Source organism: Enhydra lutris, unplaced genomic scaffold (assembly GCF_002288905.1).
Source record: "Enhydra lutris kenyoni isolate GAN:26980312 unplaced genomic scaffold, ASM228890v2 scaffoldscaffold88, whole genome shotgun sequence".
Lineage (NCBI taxonomy): Eukaryota > Metazoa > Chordata > Mammalia > Carnivora > Mustelidae > Enhydra > Enhydra lutris.
Genome location: NW_019154172.1, coordinates 3,368,482 through 3,385,725, shown reverse-complemented (window position 1 = coordinate 3,385,725; position 17,244 = coordinate 3,368,482). Strand labels below are relative to the sequence as shown.

The 17,244-nt window shown below is 40.4% G+C and overlaps 1 protein-coding gene across 2 annotated transcripts in view; it reads right to left on the bottom strand.

Annotated features, from left to right (window-relative positions):
* Positions 1–17,244, bottom strand: part of LOC111162074 (OTU deubiquitinase 7B) — a 56,522-nt gene that overhangs the window by 23,123 nt on the left and 16,155 nt on the right. The window contains exon 2 of one of the 2 annotated variants that reach the window (XM_022526274.1): positions 1,534–1,683. In XM_022526274.1, the coding sequence (XP_022381982.1) occupies positions 1,534–1,618 (85 nt within the window). In that variant the 5' untranslated portion in view covers positions 1,619–1,683. Of the gene's footprint in view, positions 1–1,533; positions 1,684–17,244 lie in introns of those variants that run through there. The other variant, XM_022526275.1, reaches the window with a different exon arrangement.

The following is a 17,244-nucleotide window of genomic DNA, read 5'->3' as shown; positions in this document are numbered from 1 at the left end:
GTATTTCAGGCCATCACCATATCTTACCTCAACTGTCGCAACAGTCTTAACTGGGTTGATCACTTCTCTGGCCACAATCCAATCTGTTTCATATCCTTCAACCAAAATTCAAATCCCATCACATCATTCCCCTGATTACAAGCCTTCACCAGCTTCCGACTAAACACGGAATGACATTTAAACTCCTTACCACAGTCTACAAAGGGCCCCAAATTCTGCTTCCCGCCTTTTGGACTCATTTCCTACCACTCTTGCCTCACTCTTCCTACCCAGTGCCAAACTCTTTCACCTTAGGTCCCTGTGTAAGCTTCTATATCAACAGTCTCTTCTCTGTCCCTTTAGTGTTGCTCCTACTCCCACCCACCCTTCTGGGTTTAGCTCAAATGTCACTTTCGTAGAAAGGCCTTTCTGCACCCTGTATCTAAATTAGGTTTATCTCTTACACTCGTATAGTACCTTCAACCTTTCCTTCATAGCACAGAAATGTATGCACATGTGTGTGTGAGAGAAAGAGATTACACAAATATTTACTGTAACATAACTGTTAAGAGCCAGCCTCTGAAATCAGATCGCCTGAGCTCAAATCCCACTTAACTTTCTGAACCTCAGTTTTTAAAACTGTAAAAGTGGGATAATAAAACTTACATTGTAGAGTGACTGTAAGAATAAAATAATATATCTCAAGTACTTCACACATACAGCATTCAACACACGTTACAAGAGGAAGAGGAAGCATTTGAGCTGAATCCTGAAGGATGAGGAGAATTTCAGGAGAATAATGAAGGAAGGAACACTGCAGACTTAGAAAACAACTTAATATGACCAGGGAAAGGTGACAAGTTGGGCCAGGCTGAAACATAAGGAGGAGAAGGTAGTAGGAAATAAAACCAAAAATGCCAGTCAAGGGCAGAGTCCTACTGAATTAGCAAACTGGAGTCTAAACCCAGATCTTCCATTTCTCTTCAGGCTTAGCGATCTGTGTCATTATATATTTCCATCCTCAAAAAACATCTGTTAATTATGACTCCAAACAAAGAATTCTACTGACCTGATTCCAAGCCTTAAAGACCTTAAAATCAGAACGTTCACACTTATGTGTACATACAGATTTAAGTAAACAAAGGTAGCAAAATAAAAACATTAACTTAATTCACTCTACACAGAGTCACCTATACAAATTAGGGAAGGAAAGAAACAAAGCCACAAATGATCCTAAAGTCATTTATATAGAAAGAAAAAGACTTACAGATACGGAATTGTACTTTTAGTGGATTAATATAAAATTTCACTTGCATTACCTGAGCATACATTCACAGTGGAGAAAGCTACACCAAAAATTCAAGGTGAAAGGGGATTTTGCATTTTAAAATTATGGTGAGTCACACATAGGTGGATTATTAGAAGCAACTTAAATGTAAGGCCGGCCACACACAAAGTATCTTTCTGATCACCTTTAAATGTTCCAAGACATCCTAACAATAAACACTGCATTTTACTTTCTCTCTTCTCATCTTTCCCCTCGTGACTCCTTACCTTCCAGGAGATCTCGGGCCAGCCCAGGCTCTGCGCCTGTGGAACGGACAAAATCTGACAAGACAGCATCCATGTCCAGGGTCATGTGATCATTAAGTACTTTCAGGCAGCTGAGGTAGGGTGGACATAGATCAAAATTCAGCCCTCCACCTGAGGAGGAAATAAACACATAAGTCTCAAATTACACTGAAATAGGATGATCATAGCCCAATTTCAGCAGCTTCCTTACCAAATGGAGAAACGATCCTGGCTCATTCATTTCAGCTGAATTTATTGTGAAGAGCAACATTTAGTTTCCTAATTCCTCATTAATTTTTTTTTAAGATTTTATTTATTTGATAGACAGAGATCACAAGTAGGCAGAGAGGCAGGCAGAGGGGGAAGCAGGCTCCCTGCTGAGCAGAGAGCCCGACTCGGGGCTCGATCCCAGGACCCTGGGATCACGACCTGAGCTAAAGGCAGAGGCTTTAACCCACAAGGGCCTCCCAGTGACCCCCCTCATTAATTTCTTAACTACTAAATTAATCACAGACCTAATGTCATTCTGAGTATAATGCTTTTCTTCTACCTCTCTAGAGTATTCTGTTTCCATCCATCAGTTTGCTTATCTAAGCTAATCGAAGAAAGCAGCAGACTACAACCCTGAAGAACTCCCCACCTTGTTTATTTCCTTGTTGGCACTTGATTTAACCTGAAATTATTTTAGTAGGTTGCTGTCTAGGCTCCCCCTCTAATATGTCAGTTTCTTGAAAGTTCAATGCTTGTCTTGTTCATTACTGTGTCCTCAGCATGTAACACTTGGCATAGTGCATGGCATACAGGCCCTCAGTAAATATGTGCTGAATGAATGGATAAATGAACAAATGAATACTATACACTGAAAAACTTTAGAGTTGACTAGTGTTCTGAGGCTAGCTGAGGACATGGAAGGAGCAAGCTGATCAAGCTTAAACTACTCAAAATAAAATAAGCTTTTACACAAAGCAGAGTGGAGATCTCCAAGGTACACGAAAGTTAATTTTTGCCCACTAATTTCATGAATCCAGGAAATATGCCTTTCTCCACTGTGGACAAGTGAGCCAAGTAAGTTCACCTGAAAAAGATCTCTTCTTTCAGACTTGACTTTGGCAAAAACTCTGTCCCTGACCTGATAGCCTGGCACCAATCCACATTCCTCTAAAGTTAGCAGTCCCAGCTGAGGAAGCAATAACAGAATGAAGAACAATCTCTGACCAATTCTACCACATTAGACGGGTTCTCTGGAAAAGAGGGCTTGATCCTAAAGCAACCATAACACACCTGCCCCGCCACAACCACCAATCCCTTGCCTTTTAGAGAAGACCAAAAGTAGAATTCTCAAAGGTAAAAGGTGACTCAGGTGACTGCAGAAACAGCTCCTCCTAAACAACCTAAAGTCTAAGGGTGACTCAGATCCCTTTTCTTTAGACCTCCTCCAATCCCACGACACAGCTTGTTTGGTGGTATGATCAGATCCTGATTTTCTGCATTCCTTAGAAATATTAAGCAAATAAAGAGCAATGATTTGTGGGTCATAAAACCAGGAAGTCACTAATCTGAGTGCAGGGATGTGTTTTAGTCATTATCTGTAGCCCCAACACCTAGCACAGCATATACAACACTGCAGGCAGTCAATAAATGCCTGATAAGTAAATGATTAAATGACTAAGTGAACCTCCACACCAGCCACACCAAACCAATCCATTTTCGGCTTAACTTAGCAAATGAGAAATTCCAGGGTCCTTCGGACTTCCTATCACCCCTCAATTTCTAAGAGTCTACCATGGTCCCAATCCATTTCTCCAAGTTTCAGAAACTCTTTTCTTTTCTTTTCTTTTTTTTTTAAGATTTTATTTATTTATTTGACAGAGATCACAAGTAGGCAGAGAGGCTGGAAGAGAAAGAGAGGAGGAAGCAGGCTCCCCGCCCAGCAGAAAGCCCAATGTAGAGCTCGATCCCAGGACCCTGGGATCATAACCTGAGCCTGGGATCATAACCTGAGCTGAAGGCAGAGGCCTCAACCCACTGAGCCACCCGGGCCCCCCAGAAACTCTCTTTTCTGAAGAGACATCTGTACTGTCACTAGTTCCACCATCCCTGTATCGTAAGATTTTTTACCCACACCTATATACGTTAGCCAGTTGGCTTTGGTCCAATTACTTACAGGGTTTCAGGTGCCTCTTGTTTATCCTAGACTTGAATTCGATGACCTCTCAGATCCTTCCCAGGTTTAAAAAATGAACTTCTCCAGTTCACTATAGCCTCATAAACCATGATCCTGACATTCTCTTTTACTCTGTGTATTATCGATATCTAATTTCTTACATTTCAATATCCCAATTGTCAGAAAATGCTGCCAATACATAGGGAACTTTTGGCCTAACAACCTCAAATTCAAAATGTCAAGTTATAAAATAAACTAGTTCCTTACATTTTATACTTAAGAATTAAATTCCTTCAGAATTCATAAATGAATGAGTGGTTTCTCCCTCCCCTAATACAAGCAAGAACTTCTTCTCCAAGCCCATTTCGGTCACTTCTTAGAGGTCACAGGAGATGGCTGCAACCCAAATAACTTGAAAGTATGACTAATCCAAGACCAAGAGCATAGCTTCAAAATGAATTTCAATCTTCTCTCTTTAAAAAAAAATATTCAAAGGCACTCAGTAGAGCCACTTTAATAACTTTCTGGAAAGACTGTGGGAGGTATACAGTAAGCAGACAAATAGCAATCAGCAAAAAGATGCTCAGCAGAAGAGAGAAGAGTTGATTAAGCCATGGGAATGTAGACAATCTCCCAGCTAGACACAGGACAATAAAAAAACCATCAACGTCACGGCATCACAGACCTCATTTGCCAATACAGTAGGTCTTTCTTCAAAAAATTATTTTGGAGAAGTAATTCAGAGATCCAAAACTATCTAGAATGACTTGCCAAAAAATTCAAAGCACTAAACCAAACTTCCTGGCAGCACATTCATTCTTCTATCTGATGCCTCCAGGTGCAGGCCACAGACTCCACCCGAACCCCACCCAGCAGGGGAGGACAGTGGCTTCTGTTACGTCACCACCAACACTTGGCTGGCACTTCTCAAAATCCAAATGGGAAATAGCCACAACATGGACTAAAACACACAGTCCTTGGCTGTCTCAGCAAACAGGAAGAAAAAAAAAAGAAAATACTGGCTTTTTTTTTTTTAAAGATTTTATTTATTTATTTGACAGACAGAGATCACAAGTAGGCAGAGAGGCAGGCAGAGAGAGAGAGAGAGGAGGAAGCAGGCTCCCTGCTGAGCAGAGAGCCCGACATGGGGCTCGATCCCAGAACCCTGGGATCATGACCTGAGCAGAAGGCAGAGGCTTTAACCTACTGAGCCACCCAGGCACCCCGAAAATACTGGCTTTTAAACTTTCAAACAAAACAGAGGAGACACTCAAACGTCTGTTGATTGAATGGTGTTTAGACAAATCTCAACTGGAGGCAAAACCCTCCAGTCCTCCAACTGGATGAGACATTAGTGATTACTTAATTCAATGTCTGCCCCCAAGCAGAAATCCTTCTTTTACATCTCTTGACAGAGAAAGCACCCAGTCTTCACATAGATACAAGCCTTGATGGAGGACTCATTCCTTTGCAAACATGTCCGTCTTACTTTGAACAGACCTAATTGTTACAAAATACTTTTCTAAATTAAATCACCAGCCCACCCCGATCTGTAACTTCCACATAATGGTCTGTGTTCTCTTCTCCAGAACAATAAAACCACACCCAAGAATGATGGTATTTGCATAGACAAGGATTAGACAAAATGTGTTAACAAACAGAGAAACAAATAAGGCTTGAAAAGTCAGATGCGTTGCCCAAAGTCTGAACCCAGATATTTTGGACACATGCTCTACTATACCACACTGCCTCCAAAGGCACTAGGGCATTACTGAACCCCAAAACAGGACTGATTCTTACCCACTGAATTCTTTCACATAGGAAAGGGCTGTGCCTATCTCTTATATGTATTAAAGACTTAGATGCCTGCCTTATATTGCCCTCATTTTAAATCCTACCATTTTCCTCAGCAATTTCAACACCCACCTACACCATCCATCCAATGTTTCTGCTGTAAGAGTTTCATAATCTCATCAAATGCAAAGACCTTCATCTCCACTCCAGCACCTCAGTCCTGGACTCTGCCATCTCCTAAAACTACTACACCTCTATATTTTCAACATCCAAAATTTTACTTTGGCTACCGTCTCATCTTCCTTCCAGCTTTCCCTCTCTACTACTAAACCTGCTATCTTTTGTTTTTTAAGTTTTTTTTTTTTCTGTTGTTCCAAAGATTTTATTTATTTATTTGACAGACAGAGATCACAGGTAGGCAGAGAGAGAGAAGCAGGCTCCCCGCCGAGCAGAGAGCCTGATGCGGGGCTTGATCCGAGGACCCTGAGATCATGACCCGAGCCGAAGGCAGAGGCTTAACCCACTGAGCCACCCAGTCGCCCCTTAACTCAATATATCCTCACCTCAGACCAAGTCATCCAATTCCTTAACTACTTTGTTCACAATTCAACAAAAATCACGGTGTGCCTACTATGTGTTAGGTGCACTATAACCAGGACTAGAAACACAACAGTGAACTAGACAGATACAATCTTTATCCTCACAAAGATTCCAGCCTGGAGAAAAAAAAAATTTTCACAGAAAATTGTAATAAAGAAATGCTGGAGAGGTGGGTGTGATCTCCTACAGGGAGTCCGAAAAAGCTTTCCCAAGGAAGTGATATTACATCTAAGGACAAAAGAATGAGTAGGAATTGGAGGAACAAACTGGGAAAGAAAGAATGCTCCAAGCAGAGGAAACATATTATCAACGTTCTATGTCAGGAAGAAACAAAGAGGTGAGAATGGTACAAAATGAGGATTAAGAGGGGGGCCTGGTGGACCCTACTAAACATGGGGATTTTATCCTAAAGATAATGAAAAGCCATTGATGTAAGTCACTGTTGTAAGCAGGGGCAGGACATGATCACACATGAAATATTAAAAGATCCCCCTGGTTGTAGTGAGAAGAGTGTGGAAGGAACACAAGTGGAAATTATTGCAACAACATGATGGTGAGCTAAACTAGGGGACACGATGGTGAGCTGGAAAGCAGTGACGACTGCGGGGAAAAAAGTGGATTAGATGCCACTTTGTCCCTTCTTGCCTAACTGAATGAATGTGAGCCTGCTGACTGGTCACTTATTTTCCAGTAAAAAACTAGTTCCACTATTCTTCTATTTCATCTGCCCAACCTGATGGCTCTCACATTCAACTTCTCTGCTACTACCTGGGCCTACTGAGCAAGATAAGATCAAATAATCATGCAGAGGAACCCAACTACAAATAAATGGCAGTCAGTCTCATTACTTTCCATGGAACACTGCTGCCTTCTGCTTGACTTGGGGACAAGTCAACCAATGTTCTCAGCTACTATGCCACACCTTCAGTATTCTCCTACCCAATTCTTATCACTCCCTAACTCCTGACGCATGACCTTGCCTTCAACTTCATAGAAAAAAATATGAAACAAAGCAAGAGGAGTTCCTTTAGGTTGACTCCCCTGTTCCTGCCAGCTGTTCTTCTCCTCTACCCTGTAAAACTCCCTAAAATCAACATTCACATGTTACTTTCTCACCTAAATGCAGTACTCATCCTACCAAAATGGGCTTCTATTGAAGAAGAATGGCACTGACTTACAATAAGATCACAATTATCCTTACTGCTTATCTAAAATGATCTCTTTGTAGCACGTGATACTTATCACTCTTCCTGCCTCTCTGGCTCCATGTTTTGGTCACCTTTGCGGACTCCTCTTCCTAACCAAGAGTTAATGCACTGAAGGTTCTACCTCAGGCCTTCCATCTTCTTAATTTATATCATCTCCTTGAGAATTTCATTCATGCCCCTGAACACCAAATGGTGATGACTTCAAAATGTATTCACAGTCCCAAACTCTCCAGCTCACCTAGGAATCCCATATGCACTTCAAACTCAGCATGTTAAAAGCATGAGCTCATTCTCTCATCTCTGTCTTTCCCCCTTTCAAACTACCCCTCTTCCAGTGTTGCCTATTCTAGCAAAAGGTACCATCATCCGTCCTCTTAGCCAAGTCACAAAAGCCGGGGAGCCACCCTGGAATTCTCTTTTACCTTATCCTCATTCACAAGCAGTCCTTTATGAAGGACTACTCATTTCACCTTTAAAATTTCTCAAATCCATCCCACACTCTTCATAAGCTACAACTATTTTATTCTCTCAGGTTTTCATTACCTGGACTCCAGGAAATAGCTTCCTAATTTCTCCCTCTTCCTCTCTCCAGCCATTGGATGCTTGTGGAGGCTGATCAATCTAAAATGCAAATAGGCCTTATAGCTCCCGGCTCTAAATTCTTTAATGACTAAAGCATCAGATCCCTTCACAATCTGGCTCTGCCTAACTCTCCAGCCTCATTCACCTGCCACCATTCCCCCTTCTGTCCTGGTAATTCCCCAGGTACACCATGTGCTCACATTTCAGTTCCTTTGCCCATGTTGTTCCCACTGCCTGGATTTACTTGTGGTCTAGGAAGTGATTTCTTACCTCTTCTATGAGACTACCTTGAGTACCACCTCATTTGTAAAACTTTCTCGGGGTTCCCAACTTAAATTGCTCTCTTCCTCCTTGCTGCTGCACCTGCTATTACACCTCTGTGATTTTATTTACACACCACAGAGTACTTGTGTCTATTTACACCTTTCTCTCCCCCACTAAACCATGAGCAATTTGAAGGCAGGAATTTTGTCTTGTTCATCCTGTATCCCTAAAACCCAAGCACCACTCAGTTTTTGTTCAGATAAACTGAATTGTATTTGTACAGTACCCCACCATGCACACGCGTGTGCCCGTGCACACACACACACACACACACCAGTATAGATGATAATCAGATAATCAGTGTTGTAAACAGGCAGGTCTCAAACAGTGGCTCATCTCAAAGACATTTGCTTAAGATTGTTATATGACATTATTTGCAACAAGTTTCTTTTTCTAAACATTAACTCAGACTAACATTACAACCAGTCTGCATGCTCTGCATGCCCAACTATTTAGTAACAGAGAAAGATGACCCAAAATTAAACACTGATTATGGATAACTATTATAATAATAGTTAAAATGCCTGAGAAACTACTGACCCTACATTTTCTCGTCTACTACATCCCCAAGCGTCCACATTCTCACACTATATCCTCTCCCAGTCCTAGTGATGCACTACAGCTGTGTCTGAGTCCCCTCCAACTCCTCCCAAAACTCACTGGAAAACCACAACATTCAAGACTGTCAAGCATTTTCAAAGGTCAGAGACTCCTCCATGTCTATGATGTCAGTCCCAAGGAATCCAGACAGGGAGAAAGAGGAGGGACAAAAACCCTTAGAAATTTCACACAATTCCTGATTAGGTGGGAGGGAAAAATGAAAGACTCTCTTGGCAGATTGTTCTTAATTAAAATGGGTCCTTACAAGTGAAAGAAGCAAAATATATCCTTCTTTTAAAAAAAAGAGAGAGAATATGACCAAATTCCATACCAAAGAGACCTATGCAGACCTATGTTACAACCGAGAGACGGAAAGATGGGTCTAAAAGGAAAAAAAGAAGTGACAGGAAGTAATATGTGTTAAAGCTTCAGACATTATTTCATTTTAACTTCCAAGTAACTCTAAGAGATTTGTTTGTATCATTAACCCTACCTCACCAGATGAGATTGCTAAAACCCACAAAGGTTAAGTAATCCACCCGAGATTACAAATGGAAAAAAGCAAAAAAGCCACAGGGCCAGGATTTTCATGAACCCAGCCTACTGGAAACCAGAGGCCAGACCCTTGCACCACAGCACCCCTAGTCCAGGGAGGTGAATGGCAAAAGCATGTGCCATCCACCCATGTGCCAGTCTACCCTCCCAGCTGCAACTGCTTTCAACACAGAGACAGAGAGACAGTGAGACAGAGAGAACTGGCTCTGGATTTGGACAGATTTAGGTTCAAATACCAGTCTACCTACTAAGGGCTGAACTATGGGTAAATAATATAACCACTTGGTGCCTCCATTTCTTCATGTATCAAATGGAGAAAATATCTGCATTTCAGACCTTTTGCTAGCATTAACTGAAGATACATTAGGACAGTGCCTGGCACAAAGTAAATCCTCAAAAAAGGTCAATTGCCTTTCTTCTGGCTAACTCCCTCGACATACTCCACCTCGCTCCACTAGTACCCAGTACAGCCCCTGTACCTTTCCTCCGAAAGCACCCTCTACTCATCCCCAAAAAACCTTCCGGGCCCACAGCCATTGCAAAGGCACCGTCAACACATGCACACAGGACCCAGTCCATCATTTCCATTCCAGTGTCTTTCAAATTCGTTAAGCCTCCAAGAAAATGTTGTGAAAGGACTTCTTGGGCTGTAACTTCTACCAGATGGTCCCTCAAAAATAAGAGCAAAAGAAAACTGTCTGCCCTCTCCTCGATGTACAGACACAGCTAAATAGCCCATTCATTCCCAAATTTCCAGGAATAGCAAACTGAACACGTATTTACTGAAATTCTAATGTCTTAATCTACCAACCCTACCTCCCCACGTTTATCCCTTACTACACTACTCATTCCAGATTCAAAGATTTTATAATATTCTCTTAATCTCATGCATGTTGTCTATTTCTTGGGAAAAAATGTTCACATCTCCTCCTACATAGCCTGCACAATTTCTGGGTTGTTTTCTACCTCCACAACACTATATGCTCAAGGAAGAGCCACTTACTCTCCCTAAATCAAACTTAAGAGAAAAACTGAACCCAAAAAGCTCAATCATATAATTTACCATTCCAAAACAATTTATTAGCTTACTATATGCTACTGTGGATACAACCCAGTAAGGACTCAAGAACTGGCTTCATGGTTTTATAACTACCACTAGTATGTGCATGTGTCAGAACAAGATTTAACTATTTTTCAAGAATTTCCAGTTTGTTTGTTTTTTTAATCAGGCCTACCAATAGCAAAATGAATCTCTAACAGACAAATCCATTAACAGCCAAATGCTGATATAAAGATCAGGGAGAAGTTCACAGAGAACTCCTTATGAACTGGCATTTGTCTTCTCAGTGCTACTGACAAAAGGCTCCTTGGATTACAATTACTTGGGAAATTTAATAATTCGGAAGATGTGTACAACAGAAGTGACCTTTAGAAAAATAAGAGAGAGTCAGAGAGAAAGTCTATTATTATAAAATTGGCACAACAACAGTAACTTGAATAGAAACAAAAGTCATGTTAATGTTTATTTTTTTAGATCCAGACCAGTATTTCTATTTGCCACATACAACGAATTTTTTCTCTTTCAGTGAGGGTCAAAGATAGTTCAAGGTTTGAGTCTTAGTACACTCAACTTTTAAAAGAATGGTCTGTAAAAATAAAAGTTCTACTTAAGCCCTTATAAAGATTCTGATTACTAAACTTTTGACATGGGAGAAAAAAATAAATACTACAAACCAACAAAGGCTAGTCTAATAGTAAAACACGTTCTCTGAATCAACCAACATTCCCTACTTGAAGACAATCTTCTCTCCCCTTCTTGATTCTTAAATACTTGTCATTTTATTGTCAATTAGAGAACTTCTACTCAAGGAAATAGCAGAAGAAAAAAAAAATTCTAATTATGAACTATCTACTATTAGTTATCCATAGGAAATTAATTCATTGTGTAAACTCCTTCTGGTAAATTAACTTCCTTCAGTACACAACTACTAATTTTTTAAGAGTCCCAAACAATTAGAAAAAGAAATTTGTCTTTTATAAAATTATATAACTCCTTTCAAAGAAAGCTATCTTTTATTACTATTATTATGTTTAAAATTCTCCATCTGCAAATTTCATAGTTACATCTATCCTGGCCATATCTAGACCTCATTTGAACTCCTCTAGGCCCCGTATGTGCAAAATTCACTTCCTGTTATCATATACTGCCTTGTAATATTAGTTGGCCTTCCTGATACTAGCATCTTATCTCTTCAATCTGATTATCCATCATTCAATCAAAATTACCCAAAATCAAAATTTACTGGGTCCACTATGTACCAGGCACTGCCCTAGGGCCTTAGAGATACAAATGAAGAGAAGCCAACAGTCCTACCTTCGGGGCACTCCAGGCTGCTGGGAGAAATCTAAACATGTTATTCATGCCCAGTGGGGTAGGAAAAGATATATGAACTAGTTTACCTGGATGGGTTAGGAAGGTTTCTCAAACTGGATCTTAAAGGATGTGTAAGAGATCATCAAGATGGAAATCAAGATACATTCTAAAAAGAATTAAGATCTTGAGGTTGGCACCTTTCTTTTATACTTAAAAAAATTCTAAACAGGCCTAAAAATTTGCTTGGCACATAGTAGATGTGTAACAAATATTTGTCATTCTAAATTATTCAAGCTAGTCCATGTGTATGGATGACTGAGAGCTAATCTATATCTAAAATAGGCTTGTGAATTATTTACTGGTTTCAAATGTCATCATTCACCCCCTGGATACACATAATCAAGGTCTATGCAAATATATCTGTACAGCTGTCTGTTCATTAAAAATAGCTTCTCTTTTGCTGTAATTTCTGTTTTTAAAGCACTTTCACAAATAAGGCCTCATTTAATAAGAATTCTAAAAATTAAATACTCTTTTTGAGATTTCTAACCCCCTCTTTTCTGATGGAAAATACATACATACAGAAGCTTACAAAGCTTAAGTGATACCCAGGTAACAAGGAGCTTGGACCTAGGTATCCTGAATTTAAATACAGGGTTTATATTAGTTCTACAGGGACTTATGACAAAATCAAATTGGTCTACCCATGCAAACTCCACAGACTAAGAAATTCTTTATTATTTTGCTTTTAAAAATACTATCCATATTCATCCACACTACTAACCCCATCCTCCCCACCAACTCCACCAATACACATACATTTCTATTTCTAGGTTAGAGTTAGGAATTAGAAAATCCAGCCTAGGATATCCTGAGACCCAAATAATTTTGGGTCTCCTTCATCTGTATAGGTTGTGCCATTGGTGGTAATAATTTTTCTTTATTTGTTTTTAAAGAGTTTATTTATTTGTCAGAGAGAGAACACAAGCAGGGGGAGCGGCAGGTAGAGGCAGAGGGAGAAGCAAGCTCCCCGCCGAACAAGGAGGCCAATGCAGAAGATGTGGGACTCGATCCTAGGACCCTGGGATCATGACCTGACCTGAAAGCAGATGCTTAACCGACTGAGCCACCCGGGCATCCCAACAGCAACCAAGCCTTGGGTGCCTGGCTGGCTCAGTTATAAGCATCCTACTCTTGATTTCTTCGGCTCAGGCCATGATCTCAGGTTGAGACACCCAGCACGGAGCCTGCTTAAGACTCTCTCTTTATTCTCTCTGCACCACTCCACCCCCACCACTGTGCACTCTCTCTTTCTAAAAAAAAAAAAAACCTTTTAAACCACTTTCAGCGCAGAGTCTACTTGTCCCTCACCTTCCCCCTTTGCTCCCCTCCCTGTGCTCTCTTCTCACAAATAAATAAAATTTAAAATAAATAAAAGCAACCACGCCTCTTATATTTAAGCACATAAAATTAGTTATAAGCATATAATATAATCTGACTTCTAGTCTACCTGGGAACATAGACTGGGAACATTTCTATTTTTACATTTCGGTCTAATGTGGAACAAGCCTGGTGGTGAGGTGCAGAAAGTCAGCCTATTTTCCTTGTTTGGCACTTTGGAATTATAGACTTTATTTGGAACTATGGACTTTAGAACCAGGAGATTACTTCATTCCATACCCTCAAATTGCAGATGAGAATCCTGGGAACCAGGTGAGTGAGATTAAGTGACTTGCCCAAAGTCACAGGGCTAACTAGTGCTAGAACTGTGTAATAGAACATAAATCTGTTGACTACTGTTCTTTTTTTTCTCTCTAGAGATTGATTTATTTTAAAGAGAGCGAGAGAGCTTCTGCGTGCACAAGAGTGGGGCGAAGGGCAGAAGGGGAGAGAATCTTTAAGCAGACGTTCACCTCCTTCCCATTAAACATGGAGCCCAAAGCGGGGCTTAATCCCTTGACCCATGAGACCATGACCCGAGCTAAAAACAAGAGTCAGATACTTAATGGACTGAGCCACCCAGGCACCCCTCTTGACTCCAATTCTAGCAATCTTTACCTGACTTGTCATGTATCGATGACTTTCAGTTCTCCGTGTGATCTACTTTGTGGATTTATCTATGAAAACTTCCTTTCTTCCTGCCACCCAGATAAATCTCTTACTTCTACAGGTGTGTACCAAAGAAAAAGATGCATAATTAGGAAATTTAATCACTTAAGCAAACCATATTAAGGGAAATCATCTATACAGATGATCATGAGGGCATGCTAAAATCAAATCCCCATTTTTGTTTGACTCATCACCACTACCGATATAAACTGGATTTGGAAATATTCTTCTAGCACTATACTCGAGGTCTGAAGTTGTGTAGCAAGAGGGTAGGATAAAATTAAGTGTGACAAAGGGATAGATTTTTCTTTTTCTTTTCTATTGATAGTCTGAAGCTATAATATAGTTCTCATAAGCCATTATGGAATCACAGCAATTACTAAATTTTAAATAGAATCCAACATAAAATAAAAACCAAGAGAGAAATAAAGCATCAACTTTTAACACATGACCTCTTCCTGTCCGAAAGAGTAAATAAAATGCCCGCAGCATCAAAGCAATCACTTTCCTCACATTCACTTTGATTCATGTTGACTTGTGGAAAAGCTACATCTCTTCTTCCTCTTAGGAAGGGCCACCATCAGCACAATAGCACCAGGTCACTGCAATTCTCCCATAATGAAACCTGAACTTCCTGACTCAATCATTCAGTAAGCACTTAGTAAGGACCTACTCCAAGCCAGGCAGGCTGCTAAGTGAAGGGGATGCATAAACCAGTAAGTTGTCCCTGCTTTCTAGAAGTTCATCTAACAGGCTGATTCCAGAGAAAACCCCAAGATAGGTATTGGCTAACTTCCTTTATTTAACGCAGATTACTGAGTTCCCGGCACTGGTGACAGAAAAAGATGAAGAGTAAACTTTTAAAAGTAAGAGTCTTTTCAAAATTTACTGAACCGGATGCCCGGGTGGCTCAGTGGGTTAAGCCTCTGCCTTCAGCTCGGGTCATGATCTCAGGGTCCTGGGATCGAGCCCCACATCGGGCTCTCTGCTCAGCGGGGAGCCTGCTTCCCCCCTCTCTCTGCCTACCTCTCTGCCTACTTGTGATCTCTCTCTGTCAAATAAATAAATAAAATACTTAAAAAAAATTTACTGAATAACTTGCTCTTCTGAATTATTGAAATCACATGTTCTTCTCCAAGAATGCCAATCATCAGAAGTTGACTGTAAGGGATTTTGATGGTAACACCGAGCCAAGTATTTTGGTCAAAGGCACTGTTTCCTTAATCTTACCACTCTAGAAGGAATTACTGTCCTAGACTGGTACATTTTATCAATATAGGATCCATAGTAACAGAATATAGTTGATCTCATCAATGAACTGGAAGGAGTTGGTTCCTATATAGACAGATGCTTCCAGCAGAATGGACTATGTCAAACATATGACAAATCCTGTTTAACTCTGTTGCCACAAGAGTGTATATCTAAGTACTACAGGCAACCCTTCATGATCACATAGCCCCAGGCCAAGTTTTCAGGGTGACGAGTCTCTGCTTTTCCTTTTCCCTTCCACAAAAAGCACAAAAGGTATGAATTAGTACACAAGTCATTGTCCTCTGAGGTTTTCTCCTTGAAATTACTCCAGGAAACCAACCATCGTTAGAATGAGTCCTATCCCATTGATATTTTTTTTTTTTAAAGATTTTATTTATTTATTTGACAGAGAGATCACAAGCAGGCAGAGAGGCAGGCAGAGAGAGGAGGAAGCAGGCTACCCGCTGAGCAGAGAGCCCGATGCGGGGCTCGATCCCAGGACTCTGAGATCATGACCTGAGCCGAAGGCAGCGGCTTAACCCACTGAGCACCCAGGCGCCCCTCCCATTGATATTTTTAACATTATTTTATTTTCACATTCCCTGGTAGTGGTGGTGATGATAACAAATGCCAGCTTTGGAGTTCACAAAATACCTTCAAATATATTACTTCACTGAAAAAAATGCAGAGGATAAAAGGAACCATCATAGGCCAAATATCTCAAATATCAAAAACCAAATCGAGTTTAATTGGAATTGAAAAACAAGCACTTTCAACTCTACCACAGGATCGAAAATCTATTTCTATCAAAAAAGCATAGAATTGACCTTAACAAAGCAAAATCACAAACTTCCCTTTAAATTAGGTCTGATTTCAATTTGTGTGTGTTAAAGACCACAGTTTCAGCAACAATCTGATATAAATCTTCGATACCCCAATCCCATTTCCAAATGTTTCCCCACAGTTAAATGATCAATACATATTATTCTAAAGAAGGAATAGTTAATGATGAAAAAGCCGCCCTAGAATGACAAGCTGACAACACTCACCATTCAAGTATCTTTAAAGATTTAACTAATATTTACTCTGTACCAATCAAGTACTAAGCACTAGGTTAGACACATCCACATAAATCACCTCATTAACCTTATGTGTCATGCTCAGATAAGACTAAATCCAATCCTTTACTGACCTGGGTCCCTAGAACCCACTAGTTCTACCATTAACTACCTCGATCCCACCTAATAAATCCCTAGAACTCAACTGGAACTCAGCTTCTCAGTCTCACAGACCTAAGCATTTTTAGTGCTTCTACTAAAGTAATGCTTACCACAAAACCTGTGTGCCTATTTTTAAGCTCCTAACTCCCAAACAAACACCATTCATCCGAGATATGGCACATGGTGAAAATGGACATAATCAAAAACAAGTAACTCTCTTGGATCACACTAGCTAATGAATAAACCAAGAATACTAACAAAACTGGATTTTTAAAAAAGATTTTATTTATTCAGAGGAGATCAAAAGTGAGAGATCACAGAGGGAGAGGGAGAAGCAGACTCACTGCTAAGCAGAGAGCTCTGTGTGGGGCTCAACCCCAAAACCCTGAGATCATGACCCAAGCCAAAGGCAGATGCTAACTGACTGAGCTACCCAGCTGCCCCATAAACTGAATTTCAGCTGGTCAGACAACATTGGATTTTTTTTTTTTTAAGATTTTATTTATTTGAGAGAGAGAGCAAGAGAGAGAACACGAGCGGGGCAGGGAGTAGAGGGAGAGGGAGAAGCAGACTCCCGCTAAGCAAGGAGCCCAACATGGGGCTTGATCTTAGAACTCCAGGATCATGACCTGAGCCAAAGGCAGACGCTTAACCAAGTGAGCCATCCAAGCACCCCAGACACTGGTTTTTAAGTCTTCCCAACCTCAAGACTATTTTCTGGTCTTCTGAATACAGAAAGTCTTCTCTCTTTGAATGAACTGCAGAAGACAAGTCTGACCCAACAGTCCTTACTCACATACTCATCAGAGATAACTGGTAGAAAAAGGAAAAAAAATATTCCAACTGGTATGACCACATTACAACATTAACAACACATTACTCACCATCATGCAACAAGAAAGAACTTGCAAG